General features: G+C 38.8%; 1 protein-coding gene across 19 annotated transcripts in view; it reads left to right on the top strand.

The window, feature by feature from the left end:
- Positions 1-25335, top strand: part of LOC105493516 (estrogen related receptor gamma) — a 643478-nt gene that overhangs the window by 110555 nt on the left and 507588 nt on the right. Inside the window, exon 1 of one of the 19 annotated variants that reach the window (XM_071080657.1) lies at positions 3627-9270. The exons of 17 other annotated variants lie outside the window; for them this stretch is intronic. In XM_071080657.1, coding sequence (XP_070936758.1) covers positions 9263-9270 — 8 coding nt within the window. In that variant the 5' untranslated portion in view covers positions 3627-9262. Of the gene's footprint in view, positions 1-3626; positions 9271-25335 lie in introns of those variants that run through there. One more of the 19 variants, XM_071080684.1, reaches the window with a different exon arrangement.

The following is a 25335-nucleotide window of genomic DNA, read 5'->3' as shown; positions in this document are numbered from 1 at the left end:
CATTTAGCCACTAAAGGGCAAGTGTTGTCCTGTATTGTTATGTGTCTACTTTATCCTGTCATATTTTCATGCCTGGAGTTTTCATAAAATCCCATCCTACACTAGGAACCCAAGCTTCACCTGCTGTGTTCCACCTTCCTTCTGATCTGTGGGTAGTTTCTTTTTGCATGGTAGGCTGATGATTGCTGAGAGTTAAACTTTTTCTTTTCACATACAGCTTTAATTCCAGTTTAACGGTGTGGTTTGTGGCTCTCTGCTTGCAGTTTCAGTTCCTGTTTAAATACTAAAATCTATTGTTTGTCTCCATTTCTAGACAACATAATTGCATTGCTAACTGGCAGGAGCAATTAAGTGTACAACATTATGAAGAAATAAAGGTTCCAGGCCCTAAGATGTAACTCGATTTCTAATTACACTGAATCACCTCTGCAAGGGTGGTTTGTAAGGGCTCAAGAATGCATGTAACAAAGAACTAGGGTGTAAGGAAATAGGACAACAATTCAGTGGGGTTTTGGTGAGCTGGTCTTCTCTAAGCGGGTGCTTGTCACTGAGCAGAAGATTAGTGACTATTTCTATTCGTAATGTGGGTTCAGGATGTATTTATTATTTTCTGGTTACTAGAGACAGTAATTCTCTGTGGCTTCTTTGGAATTACTATAGACATTAGGAAGTTGTTCTTGGGGACAGTATGTTTGGGGAACAGAAGGAACATGTGGCCTTTGTGGTGAGCGATTTAAAAAAAATGTCTACACAGAACATTTAAAATTCTTACCTTTAAAGATACATCATTTCAGCCAATCTTGGGGGACTTGACCTGCAGTAAAACCTTGAAGGAAAAGGAGTTTTACATAGTCAGAGAAAATCTGGCAATTGAATAAAACCATGATACCCTAGACCCCTAGACTGGGCTTCTGTGTGTGTGTGTGTGTGTGTGTGTGTGTGGTTGGGGGCAGGGTTCGCAGCCAGGATTGTCAGGGTGGTCATCCTTTTTGATGGAGCACAATTTTTCCAGCAGTGGGGACTCTGCATGGAATGTTTATTGCTAAGCAAGTCATCCACGTGGCACTGTAGGCCATTTGTGTGTAACAGTATGTTGCAGGCTGCAAAGTTAATGTGGTTAATATTCAACTGAACTTTTGGGGGGTGACTAATCCCTTAGGCAGATTTGCCAGGAAAGGCTACACATTAATAGTACTCCAAATTAGATACCCACAAGTGGATAGCCACATGTGTTATCAAATGTAAAGCATTCCACCATTTCACCCAAACTCAGGACCTAGGTGCTATTTAATGATGTGTAAGCTGGAACCCTCACCTGCCCTGAACCCATAACTCTAGGGAAGAAGTGAATCACCTTGAGTGCACGTACATTTTACCGATTCTTTATTTAACTGTGAGTGGTTTTTTCAAAACTCTTGCCATTTGCAAGGTCTTCTAATAAATGTGACTGATTTGGTTCTGATTCTCTGCTAAGTTTAATTGAAATGAGCATTTCTTGGCATTTCTTCCTTTTCCTTAAAGGGGAGGAAGATGTTCTGTCCCTCCGTTTGGCCAATGGGATGGATCCAGAAGAGTATCTAGTCAGCAGGTAGAGCTGTGGCTGTCACACAGGTGACAGGTCAAGCTCTTTATGCCTCCAACTCAGATAGGAATTAAATCACAAGTTGCAGAAAGCTGTATGGGGCTCAGCAGGCCAGATGAGAGGTCGGGCAACTAAAGGCAAGTTGTGAAGTCACCATGCATGGCTGACCTCAGTGGAGAATAGTGGGGCAAAGTTGGTCCTCTGCTGGGGGTCATGGGCTTCGTTCTTATCATTTTACAAGAATTTTTCTTTTTCAGCTATTTCTTCTCTCATCTCAGGCCATGGAATAATCCAGATAGGAATAATGTATAAAAGAGAGAATAGAAAAACAAAATGAAAATGACTTACCAGGACTATGGAAATTAAATGGTAGTGTAGCTATCTAACCATATATTAGATATTTTCCAGGATCTTCCTAGGACATCGGCGTGGCCCTTCCTCTTGAAAACAATTTATTAATATAATGAACATTCACCCGATGATTTTCAGGACATTTGACTTTGGTTATGTCCTGGTCCTGAGTTTCTATAAAGTAGATAGGGGCTGTGTTTGGACCCACAAGCGTATGGCCAAAGATAAGGGGCCAGGCTTGTAGAGATTACTTTTTTTCTGGTGAACAGCTTTGGCAGGTGGGAGGAAGAACATTCGCATGTGAAAATGACTAAAGTAGAGTTTTCAATGATCTGTGGACGTCCTTTGATTTCCCCACTGTCTTTGACACAAAACAGTTAAATTTCTTGTGCATATACTTTTTTCCCAATTGATTTATGCTAGAAGTTAGAACCAAAAGCTCTGGACAGACTTTATTTAAGATTTTTTTTTTTTTAGAAGAGATTTATTTTTGTCTGCAACTATTTGAAATAGATGTCACCCTACTAAGCATTTATTTTTAATGACTGAAACTGGCAAAATCATTCTGCAGAAAAATATGCTAAATAATTCTTTCCTTGTTTTCACAAAACAAAAGCACTCTGTGGATGCCTTTTCCTGATTCCCTAGATTTCTAAATACATTTTTAAACTGATGATGCTGTAGACTCCGGGACTTATCGAGCACAGCTGTTTGGCTTTTAGCATTGCTCCTGGTCCCTTAAGCCTTCTAGCTTTGGGGTCCTGAGCAGGATAACTAGGAAGGTGGTGAGTGTACGCAAGGGCTCCATAGTCCTGGTGCTGCTGCTTCCAAGCTGAGTGGCCTTGGGCATGTTACTAAAACTCTTCATGCCTCAGTTTCCTCCTATGTAAGTGGGAAGGATGTTTTAAAATATATCTCTGCTGCTAATTGGCTGAGTAATCTGGAGCATGTCACCTAACCTCTCTATACCTCAATTTGCTCATCTATAATAAAATGCAGACAATAATAGTGGCTCCCTCATAGAGCTGTTGTGAATATCAAATGAGGTGGTGAATATTAAAGCACTCAGAATAGTTCGTGGTATAACAAGTGCTTATTATTCCTACAACTGCTAGGAAGGAAGCCCTGAGATGTAGTCATGGAGAAGTAAAAGATGATAAAGTGGTTGAAAAGAAATGGGGACAATAAAGGAAAGACGGGGTGGAGAGAAAAAAAATAGAGATTAATAATTAAGAAAAGAATAAATGCATTTGATGGTGAAATTGAATGATTTTGAATGATGCTCATGTCTCCAGGCTTTGGTGTGTTCGTCTCTTACATTGGAATTGGAGTGGGTGTGGGTGGGTGTTTGTGGAGGGGGTGATTGGGAAGATCCTTCTTTGCATTAATCTCTCTGGTGGTGTCCTCTGAAGCAGCCATGACAAACTACCTACCTGTCCTAGCCTGAAGTTATGCACTGCTCTAATTTTTTTTTTTTTTAAATGAAGTCTCGTTCTGTCGCCCAGGCTGGAGTGCAGTGGTGTAATATGGGCTCACTGCAACCTTTGCCTCCTGGGTTCAAACGATTCCCCTGCCTCAGCCTCCTAAGTAGCTGGGATTACAGGAGCCTGCCACCATGCTCAGGTAATTTTTTTTTTCTTTTTTTTTTTTTTTTTTTGAGACAGAGTCTCGCTCTGTCGCCCAGGCTGGAGTGCAGTGGCGCGATCTCGGCTCACTGAAAGCTCCACCTCCTGGGTTCATGCCATTCTCCTGCCTCAGCCTCCCGAGTAACTGAGGCTACAGGCGCCTGCCACCACTCCCAGCTAATTTTTTTGTATTTTTAGTAGAGACGGGGTTTCACCTTGTTAGCCAAGATGGTCTCGATCTCCTGACCTCGTGATCCACCTGCCTTGGCCTCCCAAAGTGCTGGGATTACAGGTGTGAGTCACAGTGCCCTGCTGTACAGCTCTAAATTTATTTGAAAACCCCCCACAGTTATGTCCCTGCTGTTAATCACAAAACCATTTTGTGTTTCAAATGTATCTTTTAGGTTTATGATATCTTGAATTTCCTTGTATGTCACGGCTGTATCTTCTAGCTACCATCTCTGTTTAAAAGATGGCTCATCTGCTCATGCATTGGCACGCATGGTGACTTCACAGGACGATCTGGAACTAGTTAGCTCTGATGAACAGTTAGGGATGGCTGATGTTTGACAGAGGTTCTGATTGTTAGATGGATAAATATTCTCCTTTCCCATCCCTAACCTCTAGTTTTTGGGGCAAGGGTCGGGGTGGGGAAGTGAGTGGGCAGGGAGCAAATCATTTCATGACAGAGACACACCAAGGACGTCCACGCCCTTGTGATTGTTCCAGGAAAGCACCCCAAGGAAGGAGATTTCCAGAGTTGTTTGCATATGGGTGGAAATGACTTTGTAAATTGCAACTGATGTTATATAAATTTCGCTTTTGAAGATTTTGCCCTCATTCCAAGTAATTCCAGAAATGACAAAAACCCACCCTCACTCCAAAGGGTGATTTCAGTGTCTCCAGGCTCTACCCCTGCACTGAAGAACTGGCTTCATGGCACATCGAACTTCTCCCACCACAAGTGGGAGTAACTTGAAGCTCCAGGAGAGTCCCTCTGGATGCCATGGAGGTGCAGATAACAGGAATAGTTTCCCCGAGAGTCTCTGGGAACCCTCCTCCTGGTGTCTGGTATTCTGCTTTCCTTCCTGTACCCTCCAGATGGGCCTTATCGGTTTACATGGTATTGCTATATGATTGCAGCCGATTCCATTTCTGAAATATATTAATGGAGAGGTAAATGGCAGGAAAATCTTAGGGAATCTTTTAGAGACACATTGGTTTTTGTTCAAGTTTGTGTACATTTTGATAGTACATACATTAAATTAATATATTGCATTAGCCTCTTTTCTCCATTGTGAATGGATCTCGGCCAGAGTAGAAAAAAAGTAATGGTTTGATAAAAGGTAACGGATCTGGCTATTTTCTGTGCCTCCACACTAGATTAGCTTTCAGAAATGTGTTCATCCCAGCACACAGAAGGAATATTTATTTAGAAGACAACACTAACTTAAACTCTAGATTCCACTGGATTGTTAGTCTTCCTCCTTTCCTGCCTTCCTTCCGTCCATCTTCCCTGCCTTCCTACCTTCCTCCATCCCTTCCTTACTTTCTTTCCTCCTTTCCTCCTTCCTTCTTTCCAGTAGATACAGCTTGAGTGCCTACAATGGACAGGTATTGCTCCAGATGTGGGGGATGCCACACTGAACAAAACAAAGCATACATTGCTTCCTAAAGCCCTAGAAGGGCCATTTTACTCAGTCATGAAATGCTACAGTCACCAGACACACCTGTTGAGGTGCCAGGCAAGCACAGGGTCGATGCCACCATTAATCCAGCCTGGGCAACTGCTGTTGCTGCAGCCTTCCAGCCGTGAGGACCATGGGGAAAAACTCATTTGCCGTAAAGTACAATCAGCATTAAAAAAAGCGACCATCAGTAAATTTGGGAAGTCTTAGTTTTAATTTCCTCACCTCACTGTGTGCAAATGAGCGACTTGCCGTTTGCATATGGGAATCCTGTCATAACAGTTTCAGGAAGTGATTTGTTAATAATCAAGTTCTCTGAATGGCCCTAAATCGGTAATTGATGTGGGTCTGGATAAAGCAACCCTTCCACCCGCCTATTTTGGGGACCATTTTTTTTGGCAGGGTCTGAGCCAGAATGAAAACTAACCATCAGAACAAAATTTAGGACAGCTGGGATGCTTTGCAGCAAAGACTTTTGGCTCCACAGTTCAAATAATCACAATAGCAGCTCAATTTAGCCTTTGGCTGAATGGCTTTGGCAGGGCACAATGAAAAATAATTATTTCATGGCCTGCTTATTTTTCCCTTAACCAATAAACTCTCAGACCTCTTCAGGCTTATGTAAATATTCTGCTGTGGATGAGGCCGAGCACACCATAATATCCCTATTTAGGAAATGGTTGTATTTTACCCTTGTGGGGTGGAAAGCAAAACTTAACAACTTTTTGCAGTATCTATTTAGAATGGGGAAAAGAAAAAAGATGGGAGGACATTTAAGAGCTGGAAAGCGAGCCCATAGTCACAGCTGCAGAGGAAAAAAGTTTAAGTCCCAGGCCCTCACTTAGAAGACAGGGCATTAGGATGGGTTATTTTAACCGATGTGGAAGGAGCAATATTGTGCATAAGTGTAGTGTAATGTCAGCAAGAGACAATGGTTTAATCCTTCGTAGCTGTAGCTTTTTAGACTGTATAAAACAGTTCTCAAAACTTTTTATTAAGTGCTTGCCTGATTTGCTCTCATTACATTCAATGTGCTGTAACTCTCTGTCCCTGTTTCGTAAGTCCTTGCTTTTGCCCTGGGTGATTTGAATGGAGTCATGGAGAGGTGGATGGGATAAATTAAGCATGGCAACAAGCCTAACAGCTACCCTAGACCTGAAGCCCTTCAAGGTTTTTGCTCAAATCCCATCAATCTCCTGTATTTTATATCTGCCTTTTCAGGTCAGCTGCATCTTAGTGCAGGGCATCTGTGCCACTTGATGACCAATTCCTATTCAATGAGAGTCCATGGCTTTGCAGCTCAGTTGGTCAAAGCAGAGTGTTAATGAGATCGGTCATGGGCTTGATCCCTGCAGGAGCCAGTTAACTCCATTCTGTCCCATTAACCCCTGCCAGCTGCCTTAGGTCACGGGTGGAATGGGGTGAGAGAGTGTGAATGGCTCACCACACACCATCCCCTCTACGGGGCAACCAGTTAGTCCCACTAACAGTGGGTCTGAAGTGTTGTCTGTGAACGTGAGGAACAGCAGATGGGTCATTAGAAACAGAGAAACTACCATGAGCCTAATGCTACTTCCTCTCCCTTTTGTGTGAGTGAATGTATCTCTCTCCCTCTCTCTGTGTGTGTGTGTGTGTGTATATATGTATGTGTGGCAGGGTTGGGGGGTTCTCCTAATATGAAAGGGTAGCCTTTCTTTGCTTTGCAAACCCTGTACCAAATCAAGCTCATACTATGAGCCTCATGATCTGGGTTTAATGAGTGGCATTTCTTCTCAAAGTATCTTTAAAAAAATTGGTAGTCATGTCATGCGTCAGGATGAATTTCTAAATGTAAATGAGATTCTCTCAGTAATTTATTTACATTTGTTTTCAGCACAACAAATGAGACATCACGTAGCTTCATAATTTTCCATGACCGAGTCACCAGCATGCAGTGTGTAATTTACCATGATTTAAGATGCTTATCTGTAGATTTTTCAACAGCACCTTATAAGTCTTAAACAAGAGAAAGACCTCCTCTGTCCCATTTCACTTCTTGTTCTCCTTGTCCTTGCTCCCCTCGAACAAGTGTCCTGGGCCCACTAAAATCTGTAATTGTGCTTTCATCTTTGGAGGATTTTGTGTGGAGGGTAGAAGATACTGGTCATTTCTCCATTTCAGGTAGGGCTATTATCAAGACATAGCTCTGATATGAAGGAGAGGAAGGCAGTATTTCTCTTTGGATATTAGAATGTGTGAATTCACATAAGTTACCTTTCAAGACTCAGTTTCTTCATTGTAAAATGTCATGGTAGATAATCCCTACAGTTAAGCAATAGCACTCTAGGCCAAGGCAGAAGATAGACTGTGTCTGATGGATAAGTATTTTACAAACTCCACCCAGAAGTTCTGCTAATTTGCAATATTTTACTGGAGTTTTCCTACATTTTTATTTTTAAAATATGGTACTGTGATATCAGCTCTCCTTAGTGGTTAATTCATTGTCACTGAAGTACTGTTTTTCCCCAGGATTATTTCATGCCTCCTTATTTATTTGAGCAAAACCATGTGAGGGCATACCAGGACCTTTGTGATTTAGGGAAGAGGAGAAAAGGGAGAGTGTTCTGTTACTTCTTCTGTGACTTTGACTGAGCGTGTGGCTGAAGGTCCATGGCAAGTAGTATTAGGGATACCAGAGTTCAGGTCATTTTATCTGGGTACCTCATCCTCGGGTAAAAAAGTACCATACCCTAACTCTAAGCAGTCACCCAAATCAGTACATGAGAAATACTTTCTAATTAGAGCTAAGATGTAGAAAGAGATTTTTGAAATATGTTCTCTAAGTGAAAATTTTTAGTTTTGTTCAATAAACAAGAGCTTTCTATGAGACAGACACGATACTGGTCATAGAGCATGAATAAGATAAGACAGAGCCGTTCTCACCTGGAGATGACTCTCCTCTTCCTAATGTAAAAAGAAACCTGGTTTCTATAAAGACAAAAATGATAAGTGGAAGAAAAGAACCAATATGACAGGCTCAGTGTTTCCTAATACATAAAGTATCTTTAATTATTCATCCCAAATACCCTTGGAATGTACTAGTTAGTAGTGTCTCTGAATAGTATCTGAGTCCTTCAGACGTGTTTCGGTCCTTGCAGGTTTTCCTATCAAGACTATCCTTGCACACTCTAAGCATTTTTCTTCCTGGAACATTTTTCTCCTTACCATGGATATGCTTGTGTGGTAGACGCCAGGGATTTTCAGACATTGTCATGTAGAGCAAATGTCTCCAACACATGAAGTAACTCCCCTGGAAGTGGTGGGAAAGTCATGCCTTTATGAAAAATTCTATGGACCTAAGTCCTCTCTCTGCATTTTTCTCTCTCTGAAAGCTTTCCAACTTGAAATCAAACTCTTGTTGGTTAAATTCTAATCTTCGTCTAGTGCTAGTGATACCTGCTTAAATGCTTTGTATTTCTAGTTTTAGGAATATACTAAGGTAAAAAGCAGAGAATTTTGTTCAACTTGAACACCAGACTGTTTAATAGTTCTTCCATGAGAACTACAGTTAGAGAACAAACCTAAATTTTATCTGAGAAATAAAAGACATCTGAACTTTTCTCCAACTTTAAAGTTAGTGAGTGGTGGCTTTTCATATACCTTGAACATCTGTAGTTTTGATGAAAAGTTATAGGAAGCACTTTTATTCATGAAGCAGATGCTCACTAAGCACTCGCTTTGTAAAGTGCCTGTGCCAGTTTGCGGTACCAAGGATGCCTATTTAAGAGTCTGAGAAGAGGAGTAGATGTATAATTATAGCAAGTAATTGTGCCACAATGCAGTCCACGTGGCAATGTGATAAGGGCATGATGGCCACCGGCTAAAGACAGCATGAGTGTTAGAAGAAATGTGGAAAGGACAGGGTGGACTTCAGAGATGACATTTTTTTTGAGAGGATGAACAAAGAATGAGTAATAGTTACCTGGCAGACCTAACTGGGGAAGGACAGTCATAGCAGAAGGGACGGTGTGAGCAAAATGCAGAGGTAAGAAATTGTATATTCACTTGTATATTCACTGTGAAATTGTATATTCACAAATGCAAGTCATTTGGCTGGCCTGGAATATGGGCTTTGTGGATGGGGAAGGAGGGAGCTGAGCAGCAAAATGAGGCTGGAAAGAGAGGCAGGAACCAGCTCAGAAAAGGCTTTGTGCACGATATTAAAAAAGTTAGATCTTGTTGAGTAGAATTATGGCAGGGCATTGAAAGATTTTAGCAGAAAGGTGTCACATCTCAATTTTCATTTTAAGAAGATCTCTCGCTGCTGGGTGGAGGATGGGTTGGAGGGAAATGGGACCAGTCTAGGACACTGTCATCGTATTTGGGAGTGTTTGTCTTCCTATTATGCTTGAAAACTTGTCCTAGCAATGTGGAGACTGGAGAGTATTAAAAGAAGAGCAATGGAATGATAAGTTAAGAAAAAAAAAGTTGAGGTATTAGATTAGGAAGGAAAGTGAAACGAGAATAATTTAATTGAGATGCAGAATGACTAGGAAGACATTTAATAACCATTATTTCCATAGTAAAGTGTGGTTCATATGTTGGTTTATTAGTTCAAATGCAGTATCTATTTATCCATAATTCTGAATTGTTGCTGGTTTTTATTTTTAAATTCATTGTATACATTTGGCCACAAAACTTATTTGGCAGCAAAATCTGACCTTGACTGACAGTAGGCAATTTATATTCTTTTGTTTATTCCACTAAGTGTCAATATTCATATCTTTTGCTGCAGGAATATTAACGTGTTTGATTATGGCCCTGCTGAGGGGTTATGCAATCGATGGTGTGTGCCTTTTGTTATTGCTGTTTCTGCTACTGCTGCCACTATGAACTATTACTGTCAACTAACATTTATATAGCATAATAGAGTTTTCAGGATATTTAAGAATTTTTTATTTTAATTGATTTTTTTCCAGAAATCTTATGGGGTGGATACTATTGTTACTTCATTACAAACACATGAAGAAAACTGAGGCATAAAAAAGTTAGGTGACTTGCCTAAAATAACAAATTTGAGAAGGAGTCAACCTGGAAATTAAACTCTAATTTTCCCTCTTTCTATGACTTTAAACAGGATAATCAAAAATGCCCTGAGAGTGAACACTGCTAACAGTGGAGTGGTTTTCTCCCTTTTTTTTTTTTTTTTTTTTTGGAGTTCTGTAGATTCTCTTTTCTCCAGGGATCTTGTAAACAAAAAATCAAGCTAGATTCAGTTGTGTCTGATGTGACTCAGATATGATCCGGTCTGACAGCAGCATGAATAATAACATTTTCATTTATTCTCAGTGTGAATGAGACTGAGAGGGGTTGTTTTTATTATATTAGGTTTTCTGCATTTGTGTATTGGTAACTTTCACTGTAATGTATTGCATTTTCCCCCTCCCTGGGTAGAAGCTGTAGTGAAAAGACCAGTGTGATGGCCATAGATTACACTCTACTCCACAAGATAGTACAGCTGTAGAGCTGGTCATTGGATAAGCTAACTGTCTACAGTTTTAAAATAAGAAGCTTTTTACTTGTATATCATAGCAGAGCATGCTGTCCCAACTTCTGATCTATAGCATGCTTATTGCTGAAGTCAACATCCTAATGCTACCAAAAAGTCAAGCCCTACATCACTTATTGATTTGCAGTCTGTTAAAAAGTGACAACAGGCTTTTCAGTTATGTCTCTTAGTGAAAGAGTTTACCTATTGGATTTTCAATTGTCCTGTATTGCATGAGGATAAACTGTATGGACGTATGCCTAGATATATAGGCATCAGATATTCTAATTGACAATTACAGTTTGCAAGTGAATTACATAAATACTCATTGCTTACCCCAGATTAATAATTTAATGCCATTGGCCAAATTGGATCCATTTATAGCAAAATATAGCAGAACACCTAGCTTTAGAGATGTGATCAGCAAAGCCAAATAGAGGAGATATAAGGAAAACTCTTTTGAGTGTTCTTTTCCTGAATTTGTAGGTATGGTTACACTTACAAATTCAGTTATAAATTTATTACTTATTGTTACAAATTTATTACTTATCAATGTACTCATTTATAAGTGTATGGCTACAGGGAACAAATGCTAAAACAGGATTTCCAGCCCAGAGACTTCCCCCTAGTGATGATAATGACAATGATGATGAGGATGATGATGATAACTGGCAGTAGAAGTTGGAGAATGAAGGAAGGAAGGAGAAGAAAGATGAAAACAATAATAATAACTTAGATTTGGAGAGTAGTTTATAGTTTTTCTAAATGCTTTCTGGGTTGTAAGGGAGGCAGGGTGTTGTTTTAAAGATGAGATGGTCTCAACTAAATTGTTACTTGCCCAAGATCACATGTGAGATCACATAAGAAGCCAAATTCCAGCTCATCTGACTCCGAATTTAGTAGTTGTCCCATTATACAATCTTCAAAAAAAGGAAATGACACTTGTCTTCATTAAAGATATATGAATAATGTTATATTTGTGATGAGTAATCTGCAGAGCATCTCAGTCTACATTATGATAATATATTCTCAGCACTTTTAAACATTTTCTTCAATTGAATTTTATTCTCACACTATCACTCGCTTCTTTTCCTAACCTCTTTTATTTTGTTCATTTTTCTCTGTTCTAAGATCTCCCTTCCATTCTCCTCCACCAATCAGCTATAAGAAGGGGAAGGTAACATCAACACAAAATTTCCAGGCATATTTCTTTCTCACTTTAAATCTAGTCCCCCCCATTCACCTGAAGTCAGCAGTTCGAGACCAGCCTGGTCAACATGGCGAAATCCCATCTCTACTAAAAATACAAAAATTAGCGGGGTGTGTTGGCATGCACCTGTAATCCCAGATACTCAGGAGGCTGAGGCAGGTGAATCATTTGAACCCGGGAGGTGGAGGTTGCAGTGAGCCAAGATCATGCCATTGCACTCAGCCTGGGCAATAAGATTGAAACTCCGTCTCAAAAAAAACAAAAACAAAAACAAAACAAAACCTAGCTGTTCCCCCTCATCCCCCACACAAACAAAATCTCAGGTTCCTGAAATATCAAACCATGCTTGCCATACATAATTAACATCCTCACAGATCTCTTGCATCTTATATAGGTATTTTCAGGAGGTGAGAAAATATGATGGAGTACACAATTTTAGTTAATTAAGGAAATTTCCATGTATCAAGATGACATAAACACTTAGCGCTCCTGTATAGAGAAAAACAACCCTATAAACCTCCTCCAATGGAATGATGAAAGAAAGGATACTAGTTTGAGCCAAGTTTCAAGGAAATAAATTTATGTTTTATATATTTTACTTTGTCTAAACTGTGAGTTTAATTCTTATTTACATAGTGTACATCTGAAACATTATTAAGGTGAAATTTTGCTTTTCCAGCAGTGTCTGGATGATGGCCCTTAACAAATGCAAAATTTGACATTCATGTAAAAGGGAGTGAAGAAGGACCAGTAAAGAGATGGTAGAAATTGAATGCAGCCAGAAAAACACAAAATAATACAAACAATCAGCCCCTGCACTATTTTCAGAAATCCAGAAGCTAACCTACCCAGGGTTCTGCACTGGGTGGATATGTGGAGTAGTATAGGGAGGTACCTGTTGTAAAGAAAAGAGATGATTGGATTCGGATTCATAGAAAGCTGAGTTTAGAGAAGGGTCGATCTTCTTTATTTACAGAGCAGATTGTTCAATGGTGTTTCTGCTTTTTTTTTTTTTTTTTTTTGGTCATTTTTCTAAGTGATGCTTGGAATGTATTCAGAATTCAATTGGTTTGGGAGCTGTAATGAATCTCTGGAATGAGCAACCTGAGAAATAGAAGATTTGGGGCTGATTAGGATTTGATGTAGAACTTCTGCATCTTATTTAATCACCTACTCAAATCTCCAAGAGGCTACTAAAGGTATAGAATAAATAAATGAATAGAGATAAAAATAATTGAACCAACTTAAGTCTAAGATAACTTATATGCTCCTCTTTTAACTTGCATATATTTTCTCATCACCTGAATTTGCTCTTTAACATCCTAAGATGAAGAAGTTGCCCAGTAAATACAGCCCCAGGATGGAGCGGATAGGTGACCCAAGTCCATGGTTACAGTAGTTGAAAATTTGTTTGGGACGACTGTTGAATGCCTTTTATTACTTTGATTTCCTTTCCTGTATGATTTTACTAGGGCCAGTATCATAGGGGAAATGTGAAGGACAAGCAACCAATGAGAGAAAACCATATGGGAAAGCACTTGTTTTAAAGAAAAAAGTGATGAATCCATATGCAGAACAGAGCAGTACAGAATGAAAACTATTGCAGGTTTTGATAGGTATGTTAGAAAAGAGTCACTGAACAATTTCCTATTAATTCTGGGGCACTTATACTATTTTTAAAATATCCCACAAACCTTTGCCTGACAAAAGAAGAGTACGAAATAAAGCCTTAGTCTCTGCAATGACAGCTGTTCCCATAGCAACCTGTCTGTCAGTCAACACCCACTTCATCCAGCTTCAGAAAACACCCCCAGAAATAAATGTCAAAAGTCTTATTCAGGTTCCAAATTTAAATCAAACTTTAAAATAAATTAAAATAAGAACCCAAACACCCACAGCAGTCACAAAAGTAAATTTTGGAAGGAGGGAAAGGGGGTAAAAAACAAAGGTCAAAGGAATCCTCCAAGCAGATGCAAGAAGTCAAAGAAGGGTGGATAGACACCCTTCACTCCTTTCGAAGCATCACTCTGATCAAGCGTTATTCACCTAGGTGGGCACTAAATGCAATGGGTTCATATCTTGTTCCTCTTGCTTTGATAGTTGGCTTTCATTTTCATGATTATCAAATCATATTTACCCTCTTCATTCACTCTGGTGTGCTAATGTTTCAGCCCCTCATTTTAATTGGAAGAGGTGAGACAAGATTCTAATTGCCAGTCAGGTGGACCACTGTGCTTGGCCACTCTTTCAGGGGGATGACATTTAGTTAATAGTGACTGGCTCTCCTAGCAATTAAAACGATCTCACATGCCATCCTTAGGTCCTGTGTTGCTAATGTATGCTCCAAAAAGTAAGCACTAAATAATCTTTTATCCAGAAATGAAATACATTTAAAGCCTAATGTCACACTTCAGGGGTAAATGATAAGTCTTAACTTCTCTTTTCTGTGAGCCCTAAATTATCTGGCAGAGGGGCATTTAAAGGAACTGCAGTTTGTCGGAGATTATGGACTGTCTGTCCTTCAAAAAGCTATGATGTATTGAGTTGACTTGTTCAAATGTCCATGAACATGGAAGCAAAACAACAAAAGTTAGGTAATTTTACATTATTTGTTGCCAAATTTAAACTTGTTACTCAACATCATGTTAGTTCTCAGTCTGTTTGTTGCGTTAGTGTAATGCAGGCTTCAGACACCCCTTTGGCATCCTAAGGTTACATCTGCTCTCCTCAGTGAACTAATGGTCACCTTAGCTGCACATACTTTTTCTTCACATCTAATAAAGAGAGCTGCTTATAGTTTTGTTATAGGTTGAATTGTATACTCCGAGAAAGATATTGTGGAGTCCTAACCTCCAGTACAGAGGAATGTGACCCCGTTTGGAGACAGGGTCTTTTCAGAGGTAATCAAGTTCAAATGATGCAATTAGGGTAAGCTCCAATCCAGGATGATCCTCTTATAAAAAAAGAGAAATTTGGATACAGAGACAGAGACAGACATGCATAGAAGGAAGACATGATAGGAAGAAACTCAGGGAGAAGACAACCATCCGTAAGCCAAGAACAGGAGACTGGAACCTTTTCTCACAACCCTCAGAAGGAACCAGCCCTATCAACACCTTGATTTTGAACTTCTAAGTCGTAGAGCTGAGATAATATATTTCTGTGGTTTACATCACTCAGTTTGTGGTACATTGTTATAATAGCCCTAGGGCAAACTATGGATAGAAATCCTGAAGCTATAATACAGCAATATTCAAAGAACTCAGAAACAAAAGGAGCAAAGATTCTTGCTCACTTGTCTGTGTATGAAATTAGCTTGAGAACTCGCTGGCCAAAGTGTAGCTACTGAGGGCAAAGTGGGAGGCCGGTGGGGAGAGGCAGCTTGAGGAACCTGTGGAAGGAAAGGACAGAAGAAGTGTTCTTGTACTCTGTAATTTCCTTAGCCTAAACTTAGCCTCTGAGTTTGCCTTTTCTAAATTGCCAGTGTCAGTGTCATTTTCTTGCTATCAGTAACTCAAAACAAGGGTTTTCTAATACTATCTAGTTAGGAGCTATTTCAAATGCTGTCAAGCTACGTATGCAGCAGTAGCAGTTTCCAACATAATGGGTGGGGTTCATGAGTTTCTTTTTCCTACAGTTTATGCATTGAGAGTTTGGGGCCCTTGTGATCACATCTTATCGTTTTCATTATTTACATTTGCAGATATTGATTGCATATCTCTTATGGGCATAAACACTTTCAAGTTTTATTAAAATCTCAAATTCTCAAGGAAAAAGTCTTAAGTGCTGTAGAAATAGATGGGTTTCTCAGAAGACGGGCCAAAAGCCTTTGATGGCAATCCACTAGAATGATGGCATCCACATCAGAGGCAGATTTGTTAAGAGATGGATGAAACTCAAGCTCTAGGTCACCTCACTTTCATGGTTCCCCTCCAAAGTTTTGCTTATAACTTTACATTTATATTTGTGTACTCATCTTCTTAAAAAGGGTCCCTTTTCAACTGCATACCTTTCAGATACCTCAAAACCTGAATGCCTCCCTCATTCCAATGATGGTAGTAGGGCTTCTAGGAATCTGTAATCCTGCAGAGGGAGCACAAGCTAGCGCAAGGAGAAGTGAAAACAAGGCTGTATACAAAACTCGGGGCTAAAGAGATAAATAGTTCAAATTAGGTAAGTGCTAAGAAACTAGACATCCAGGCTGAGGTGGGCCAGAGGGTGAGCCTGGGGACAGAGTAGCCACAAGAGGAGGAAGGCGATGCAGCCTGAAGCTGGGAAGTCGGGAATCACAGAGGAATCCCTGGAGAATTTAGATTAGGAACTAGATATGAGGTACCCACAGTGAGGTGTGTGTTTGTGGATATGTGGAAATTATGTCTTCTCCAAGACAAAACCAATCCCAAAGCAAGGAGAGAAGGGGCTAGGTTCTCGACTGGACCTATTGAAATGAGGAGTGAAGATTTTTTTATTTCCTTGGGAGAGTATCTAGCAAATGCTTTGCATATAGACAGCCAACTAATTAGCTAATGTGTAGAGAAAGCGGGATAGTATGCAACCATTTAGCCACTCGCAGCCTCTGTTCCCTCCTGAGCCAGTGAAATGATTCAGCTTAATTCATAGTTTACCAAGTCAACATTCAAACTAGCTCCAAGGAAGGCCAGCCTTGGTTTCTGATATTGTAGTGTCCATGAATAAACCTGTTTATTGAATGCCAAATAACTCTCATTTCCATTGGGACTTCCTTTTATGTTCCCCGCAAAACCTAAAATCAGGAGAAACGGGTTTGGAAGACTGATTTTATAAATCACATTCACTTGGCTTCTTTAAGTGATAGGCAATGTGTCATTTTCTCTGTAGAGTGTGTACGCAGCTGGGAAATGAGTTATTTATAATAATCAGACTTCACACGTATGTACATATTTGCATAGTAAGCACATCATATGGTACTATGAGTTAATGGCATTTGGTGGTAACCTTGGTATCCTCAGTATATCTAAGCAGTTAATGTGGTTTGTTAGAATTTGCAGGCTGTTGCCCATGAATATTTTAGCCTATTGGTGCTGCAACCTGTCTACCAGAGATTAAAGGCATTTTAAGTTCTAATCTGTCTCAAGGGATGGGTAAGGAGGTAAGGGGCTGATATTCTACAGAAGAGAATTAAATTTCCCTATCCTCTTAATTTCCTACCTTAGCTTCCTGGCCTTCACACACCTACCTTAATCATATTTCTCATGATTTTCCATTCAAGGTTATTGTTTTCCTGGTCTTCGCCTATTTTATTCAAAGTCTCTTTGCCTTTTCAGACAGTTATTCTATATCTTCTTTTCACAGGGCCAAATTTGGTGTGGAGTTACATCTCCATCTTTCATTTGGTACCTTTGAATGAAAAGATACCCTCTGACAAGGCTCAGTTCTTTATGAGGATCACTGTCAAGCACATTGCTTGACGGGTGGCATATATGTGGGAGAATTCATTTGAACAGATTTTCTATCGAAGGATAAATACACCCCCAAATCACAATGGTAATCAGAGCCAGCCACCTCATTTCTGATGATTTTACAAATCAGTTGGTCTTCAGAGATGAGTCAACATGACACTGTGCCCACACTGAGTTGTTTTGGCTGCGGGGGTGGGGGTTGCTTTTCACTCTCTCTCTTTAAAAATTTCAGCTGCATTTGTGAGTGTTTTCATCCTTTGCTAAAATATGTTTTTAAAATTGTGATTAACAGTCATTTTCAGACCCAGATATTGGCTCTCTTTTGCCAAAGAGACACAGCATGAAGAACAGGCAAACAGCAAAATAATACAAGAGGGTATGTTTATTCATCAGAAATCGTGTTAATGACTACATCTGCCCCTCTCATTTTGGGCTTCCTGGGATCATCTCTGTACTTCTGATTTGTTGATGTTTCCCCCTACAGTGAAATCTCTTCATATTGCACCCCATCAATAAAAGAGTGCCCATGGCTGGTCTAACATTTATGCTCAGAGTGTAAGTTAGAGCAATTTAAAATTTGAAAACTATAATCAGGCTGGGCGCAGTGGCTCACGCCTGTAATCCCAGCACTTTGGGAGGCTGAAGTGGGTGGATCATGAGGTCAGGAGTTTGAGACCAGCCTGGCCAAGATGATGAAACCCCATCTCTACTAAAAATACAAAAATTAGCCGGGTGCAGTGGCAGGTGTCTGTAATCTCAGCTACTTGGGAGGCTGAGGCAGGAGAATCACTTGAACCCAGGAGGCAGAGGTTGCAGTGAGCCAAGGTCGCGCCACTGTACTCCATCCTGGGCAACAAAGCGAGACTCCATCTCAAAAAAAAAAAGAAAAGAAAAGAAAAGAAAACTGTACTCAATGGGATATGCTCATGGGAGACATGGATCTAGAGGTCTGGCACTCCCAGTGTTCCTTAAGCAACCTTCAGACCTAAAGTATTCTTGCCAAACACCATGAACAATAGACAATGAAGCTAATGTAGTAGCAGCACATCATGGAACAATGGGAAGTTTTATACTTGTTTTATAGCTTGCCATTTTAATTGTTTATTATCGTTTACTTTTCAAATGCAATAAAATCGTGAGCTTATTTGGATGACTTGGGCTGTCCCTCTGTGTCTTTTGGAGTTGAGAGCTTTAAGCCTCAAAGCCAGTGACCTGATCCCTTAAAGGTGTGGCATCCCCTGCAGGAAGTCTCAGCAAAAATGTACATTATCTACTATCCTGTGGAATGAATTTTAAAGAGCAATCTTCGGCCGGGCGCGGTGGCTCAAGCCTGTAATCCCAGCACTTTGGGAGGCCGAGACGGGCGGATCACGAGGTCAGGAGATCGAGACCATCCTGGCGAACACGGTGAAACCCCGTCTCTACTAAAAAAAAAATACAAAAAACTAGCCGGGCGAGGTGGCGGGCGCCTGTAGTCCCAGCTACACAGGAGGCTGAGGCAGGAGAATGGCGTAAACCCGGGAGGCGGAGCTTGCAGTGAGCTGAGATCCGGCCACTGCACTCCAGCCCTGGCGACAGAGTGAGACTCCGTCTCAAAAAAAAAAAAAAAAAAAAAAAAAAAAGAGCAATCTTCAATATCATACATTAAAAAATATGTCGACCAATATATAGATCCCCCTGTGGGCCCTGCATTGTGCTGGGTGCTGTGAGAGAGGTAAGGGGGTACTACCTGGTTTTAAGCATGTAGCATTTAGATGGATCAGATTGATTTGAGTAGGAAGCATTTTAGTAACAAGGAAGCAAGGTGAAATTATGGAGATGGAAGTGAATGTGACATACTGAGCTGTAAAATATTTTTTTACCATGAAGAATGAGAATATTTTCACTGCTTCCAAATGAATTTCTGGACATATACAAAAATAATCCCCTCGAATATGATCACATCAGGTGACATTGAAATCTGACCACTAAAATCTCTGATTAAAGTCTCAAGATGGTGTCACTTCAGTTTCTAAGTCCTGCAGAATATACCTGATTTTTGGTGGGAAGGCGTTCATTTAGCTAGCAGTTAGTTGGGGAACGCTAGTCTATTTAACCAGGTCTCTTTACCACAGAAGCAAGTGCAATTTGTTTCAACTCAATCCCAGCGAAAAACCCTGGAGGTGTGGACTTAAGTGGTATATCAAGAGCCATTGTCCCTGATTAATAAAATAAGACCTTTAAGATTTCTGGAAGTAGAAGCTGGGATGCTGTTTCACATGGCAACTTGTCACAGACATCTGTGTTGCCTTTGGGGTTTAATTCATTATCAATATGTGTCTTCTCTACTCTTCTCTCTACTCCAAGAGTTCTCACAATCACTAGCAACACCAGCCTAGAGCCTAGAGAGTGCAAACAATCTAAGTAAATATACTATGTTTCCTATGCAACTTCAAGGAAGTCTTTCCCTACTTGTTGCCTTGTAATATTCCATTATGTAGATATTCTAGAGCAGTCACTGGAGTCCAGGGTTTGAATTCAGTTGCTAGATTATACTTTCGTTGAGCATATATTCTGACTGTGGAGAAATAATGCATGGAAAAAGCTCTGCATTTGGAATCAGAGGTCTATGTTCCAGATCTTAGTTCTGCTGTTCAGCTTTGTAACCTTGAACACGTCTTTTGCTAAGATTCAAGTTACTCATCTGTAAAATGGAGAGAATAATAGTTACCTTGCCCATATCACACAGTGGCAGACAGGCTGAAAGGAATTAAAAGGTGCAAATGGTTTGTAGTGGTGAAGATTTTAATGTCTGCTGCACTGGGTTTAAAGTTTCTGTTGTTGTAGCTGTTGGTTTGTCTAAGTGCCTAGTTCTACTTTAGGATACATTTGAGCATAGCAGGTGAAAGGTAAGACTATAATGTGAGACTAGACACACTGTGCAGAAGATCTGAGGTCTTTGGATCCCTTTGGTAGATCATTCTTCTTGTTTGTATTATGGCTCTTCTCTTGGGCTCATCTCTTAATGCCCTCTCCTCCCCCTGCACCTGCTTCCACCTCAATTCCATAATTGGCTTGGGATTTCCCCTCCTTATTTGCCTCTGACTGTCTAGCACCTAGAACAGTGTTTGGCATATAGTAAATGCTTAGTCTATATATGGTGAATAAGCATCAGAAGAAAAGAGGGAAGGAAGGAAGAAAAGATGGAAGGAGGAAGGAAGTCAGTCGGTCCAAGTAAAATCTTCTTTGATAGGTTTAGAAAGCTCAGTTTCATCAAAATAAATAGCCTAAGAATAAGAAAGGAAGGAGAAGAATTTTATAGAAGCTATTCTGATAATGATATTTACAAGACTGAAGTTTATTATTCTCTTATCCTCCAAAAGGAAGTCATAAATGGTTTTTGACAATAATCCTTACAAGTATTTTTAGACATTGAGCTGAGGGTGAGGAAAATGTCCTCGAGCTATCCAACAGCACCATAACAGTGTTCTAAAGTTTGTTATGAAAATGTCATTGACTTAGTGTTTCTTTCTACCCACTTTGGAAGAAGAGACTAAAATTGTTGAGTTAGCAATGATATAGAAGTATGGGAAAATATTTTTACAATTTTAGCCTGAAACCATATGGTGATGGTGCTGGCACTGGCCCTCTCCCCCTTCACCCACATAATTTTCAGGGAAATTGAGGAGTCACATTCACATCTTAATGTTTTGGGATAGTAAAACAATCTACTACATTAGAATGCTGTATGTACATGTATATGGGGTGATGAAATATTCCTTTTGCTCTCATTGTGAGTATCCTGTAAATTTAATTTCTAACATCTCTGAACTCATTACAGTCCTCTTAAAGACCTAAAGAAAAATCCTGATGGATTATTGAAAGCATTAAATCACATAGAATTAAAATAGTTTTTATAAGCCTTAAACTGGTGATACGATTTATAAAGTACTTATGGGGAAGCTAGTCTTTATCAGTGATGACAATAAATAAAATAGCACAGCAGTTAAAAAATTACTTTGACCACAGTTCAGTTTACTAAATACAGGTGGAGCATGCCTAATCTGAAAATCCCAAAACCAAAATGCTCCAAATTCCGAAACATTTTGAGGGCCAACATGGCACCACAAGTGGAAAATTTACACCTGACCTCATGTAATGTGTTTCGGTCAAAGCACAGTTAAAACTTTGTTTCTTGCACAAAATAATTTAAAGTATTGTATAAAATTACCTTTAGGCCATGCATGCAAGGTATATTAGAAACATAATGAATTTTGTGTTTAGACTTGAGTCCCATTCTCAAGATCTCTCACTATGTATATGCAAATATTTCCAAATTCGAAAACATCCAAAATTGAAAACACTTCTGATCCCAGGCATTTTGGATAAAGGATACTCAATCTATAGTTAAAATTAATCATTGTTATTAAGCCAGTTCCATCGTAACTGTAGTGCAATGTTGGCTCCACATAGCCTGTGGGGCTTATTGAAGTTATATGTATATTGTAGTATATTGTATACAACCATATAAACATAACTTAAGATTACTAAGTCAAATTATCAACGGTGTTATTTGTAGAATAAAAGTTGTATATGTCGATTACTCGGATGAGCCTAACACCAATAACATTAAAGACTCTGGGTCTTTATATTACCTAATCATCATATTATTCAGTTATATTTTACTTTTTAACATTTTAAGTGATTTATAAATTCATTCTTAGCATGATAACTTATGTCGAACATTGAGTCTATGTTTATTTTATTTTTCTACACTCTATTGTAGAATACACAAGAAGTCTGATCATAAGCCGAAAGGACTCAATTCTATGAGTTCAAAGCCATTCCAATTCAAACTGGACTCAGCTGTGTTAGTTAATCATTAGTCTCTGAGTTTTAAGAGTGAACCAATTCTGTCCCTAATTGTTAGTTATTGTTGTACTGTAAGTAAGTTGTTACATAGTTGAGGTAATTTATCCATTAATAAAGACCACAGTGATTAACACAGTAATGAAGACTGGCTCCAAAGTTGACACATTAAAAGTAAGCGAAAGCACTTTTCCTATAAATTTGTATAGGCTACTTGACTTTAAAATGCATAGAAAAAAAGAACAGAGAATTTTGACATAGAAAGCTATGGTTTTAAACCTACTATTAAATTTTTTTTTTTCCTCATGGTCATAAGAACCATTTAAGAACCTAATGTTCTTATACAACTCTAATGTTATTATACAACATTGTTAGGGAGAATTTATGGTATGGTAAATATGAGGTTATCTTTGGAGTTAAAATACAATAAACAGCAGAACCACCTCTTTGGTTGACACTGACACTTTGAGAGGGAGAACATTGCATAACAAGTCTTTCTATTAGGTGTCCTATCTGTTTAGCATTATCCTAAGTATCTAAGAGTTTCCTGTTCTTTTAGAGGGCTTATCTGTGTATACCAAGCAACAGTTGTGATTGAAATTTTTATTGATTTGGCTGATTGAGCTGGTAGTTGTCATGAGCAAACCTCCAATCATTTTAGCACAGTGGGGAAAAGGCATTGGTCTTTGTTTTAATACTTCATTTCCTGTCCAGCTTATGCCACTATTTAGCTGTGTCCTTGGACTAATCATCTAGCCCTTCTCATCATGATCGCCTTTCAAAGGAGGTGATTGGATCTGAATAGTTCTTCTCATTTGGAATCTTTGGAGGAATTAATAGGGGAATGACTCATTTTCAGTATTTAAAGAAGTCTAATGAAAATAAGACATAAAATCACAATATACACAACCTAACTAAGACATCTCTGGTTTTGGTCTTGGTTTGGCTGATATAAACTCACCTCTCCCTTTTTGACAACACTGAGTTATCTTGTGCAAATCACACATTCTGATTGGCAATAAATAGCTTTTTATTAATAAGAGTAGAACCATTATGACTAACTAAATGCAGTTTGATTGTCAAAAACAAAACAATAGAACTCATGGGGGAAACCGCTAAAAGGTATCAAGTGTCCTTGGTAGTAAAAAGTCCAAAGTCCCTTTTACTATTTTGAGTTCAGTGATTTCAAAGTGATGTACCATTTATCCTGGCAACTAGATGCCAAAATAATATCATTCTCATTTCACAGGCACTATATATATAATGTGTCAGGCAGCATCATTCATGAGAATACATGTTTTCAGAATAAATTAATTGGTTGATATACAGATTAATTTCTTAACCAGCACAATCTGTTTTCTTTCAAATAATTAGATTATATGCCCATGGCTTACCATATTTGGGGGGAACCTTGGATTGGGTACTGTTTACTTCATTGTACATTTGGTCAGTGTATTAGTTAGTTTTCACGCTGCTAATAAAGACATACTGGAGATTGGGTAATTTATAAGGGAAAGAGGTTTAATGGACTGACAGTGCTACATGGCTGGGGAGGCCTCACAATCATGGTGGAAGGCAAAGGAGAAGCAAAGACACGTCTTACATGGTGGTAGGCACAAGAGCTTGTGCAGGGGAACTCTCATTTATAAAACCATCAGCTCTCCTGAGATTTATTCACTACCACCAGAACAGTTCTTGGGAAACTGTCCCCATGATTCAGTTATTTCTACCTGGCCCTGCCCTTGACACATGGGGATTATTACAATTCAAGGTGAGATTTGGATGGGGACACAGCCAAATCATATCAGTCAATAATCCATTCTTCTTTCTTTTCAAGTCCTCTCTAAAACTTATGAAAACAGGCAGGATAAATAAAAGAACTGGGAAAATATACTTCGTCATCTGTCAATTTTACATTGTAAAAATAACCAAAGAGAGAACACTAGATATTAAGTTATTTGGCAGCAGCAGCAGGTTCATTTTGTGTTTTTATACCTTCAGTGCTTATGCCACCACCCGGCCTATAGATTGTGTTTAATAACACAATCTATGCATTGGTGAATATTATAGATACTGGGATCAAGATTCTGGTATTAACTCCTTGCTCCCTTTTAGCCCTATAAGACAATATGCTATTTATGAGATTATTATTAATAAGATAATTATGAATATTAATTGTGAATCAAACCATATTTCCAAATTCGTGGTCAGAAACTCAGTTAATCGTGCTATTGAATTAATGATGACTTCTGTTTTTTAGATTTTTTTGGTCCATCCATGTAAGTACCCATATATCATCTGGACATTGAAATTACATTTATGATGAAAAACAACAGACTAAAAATAAGTTTCATATCTGACCTTGCCTTAGAAGTCACACAAATATTATGGGTAATCTGAATGGGCAATGTGTTTATTTAGTTATTTCCTCTTTCCAAAATGTAAATGCCATTTCATTGGCCAATGACAAATGAATTACTGATTATAAATACTCTTGAGTTTGGTTAGCTCAATATTAGGCTTAATATTAGCATTAATACTAATATTAATTAATATTAATACTGTTAGTATTAATACTAATATTTCAAGCCTAATATTAGTATTAATATTAGCCATGAGACAAGCAAATAAAGCTTACATAATACATTAAATTATTATTTTTAGGGTATTTGTCTTTACAAAACAAACATGACCCAGATTCATTTTAATAAAAGGGAAACTAATGTTTATTGAATAAAGTTATTTTTACACATTATCTCACTTAATTCTCTCAGCTATGTAAGCTAAGTATTATTTTCCCTGTTTTACAGATTGAGAAACTGAGGCTTGATCAGTTTAAGTAATTTGTTCAGATTATTAGATATGGCCACTATTCATATCCATTTTTTTCTGACTTCAAAGTCCATGCTTTCTCCAACATTATATCACTTCAAATTAGTACTTTTTCAATGTGATATCGGTCAAATGAAATATATATATATATTTTTTTGCAACTTCCTGATGTAGTTTTATCCGGCTGTGATCTTATTACTGAATTTTTAGTTGAGTTCAGAAATTCAAAAGCAT

The sequence above is a fragment of the Macaca nemestrina genome, chromosome 1 (genome assembly GCF_043159975.1).
Source record: "Macaca nemestrina isolate mMacNem1 chromosome 1, mMacNem.hap1, whole genome shotgun sequence".
Classification (NCBI taxonomy): Eukaryota; Metazoa; Chordata; class Mammalia; order Primates; family Cercopithecidae; genus Macaca; species Macaca nemestrina.
The sequence above is the reverse complement of the archived record's forward strand: the minus strand, read 5'-3'. Positions and strand labels throughout refer to the sequence as shown.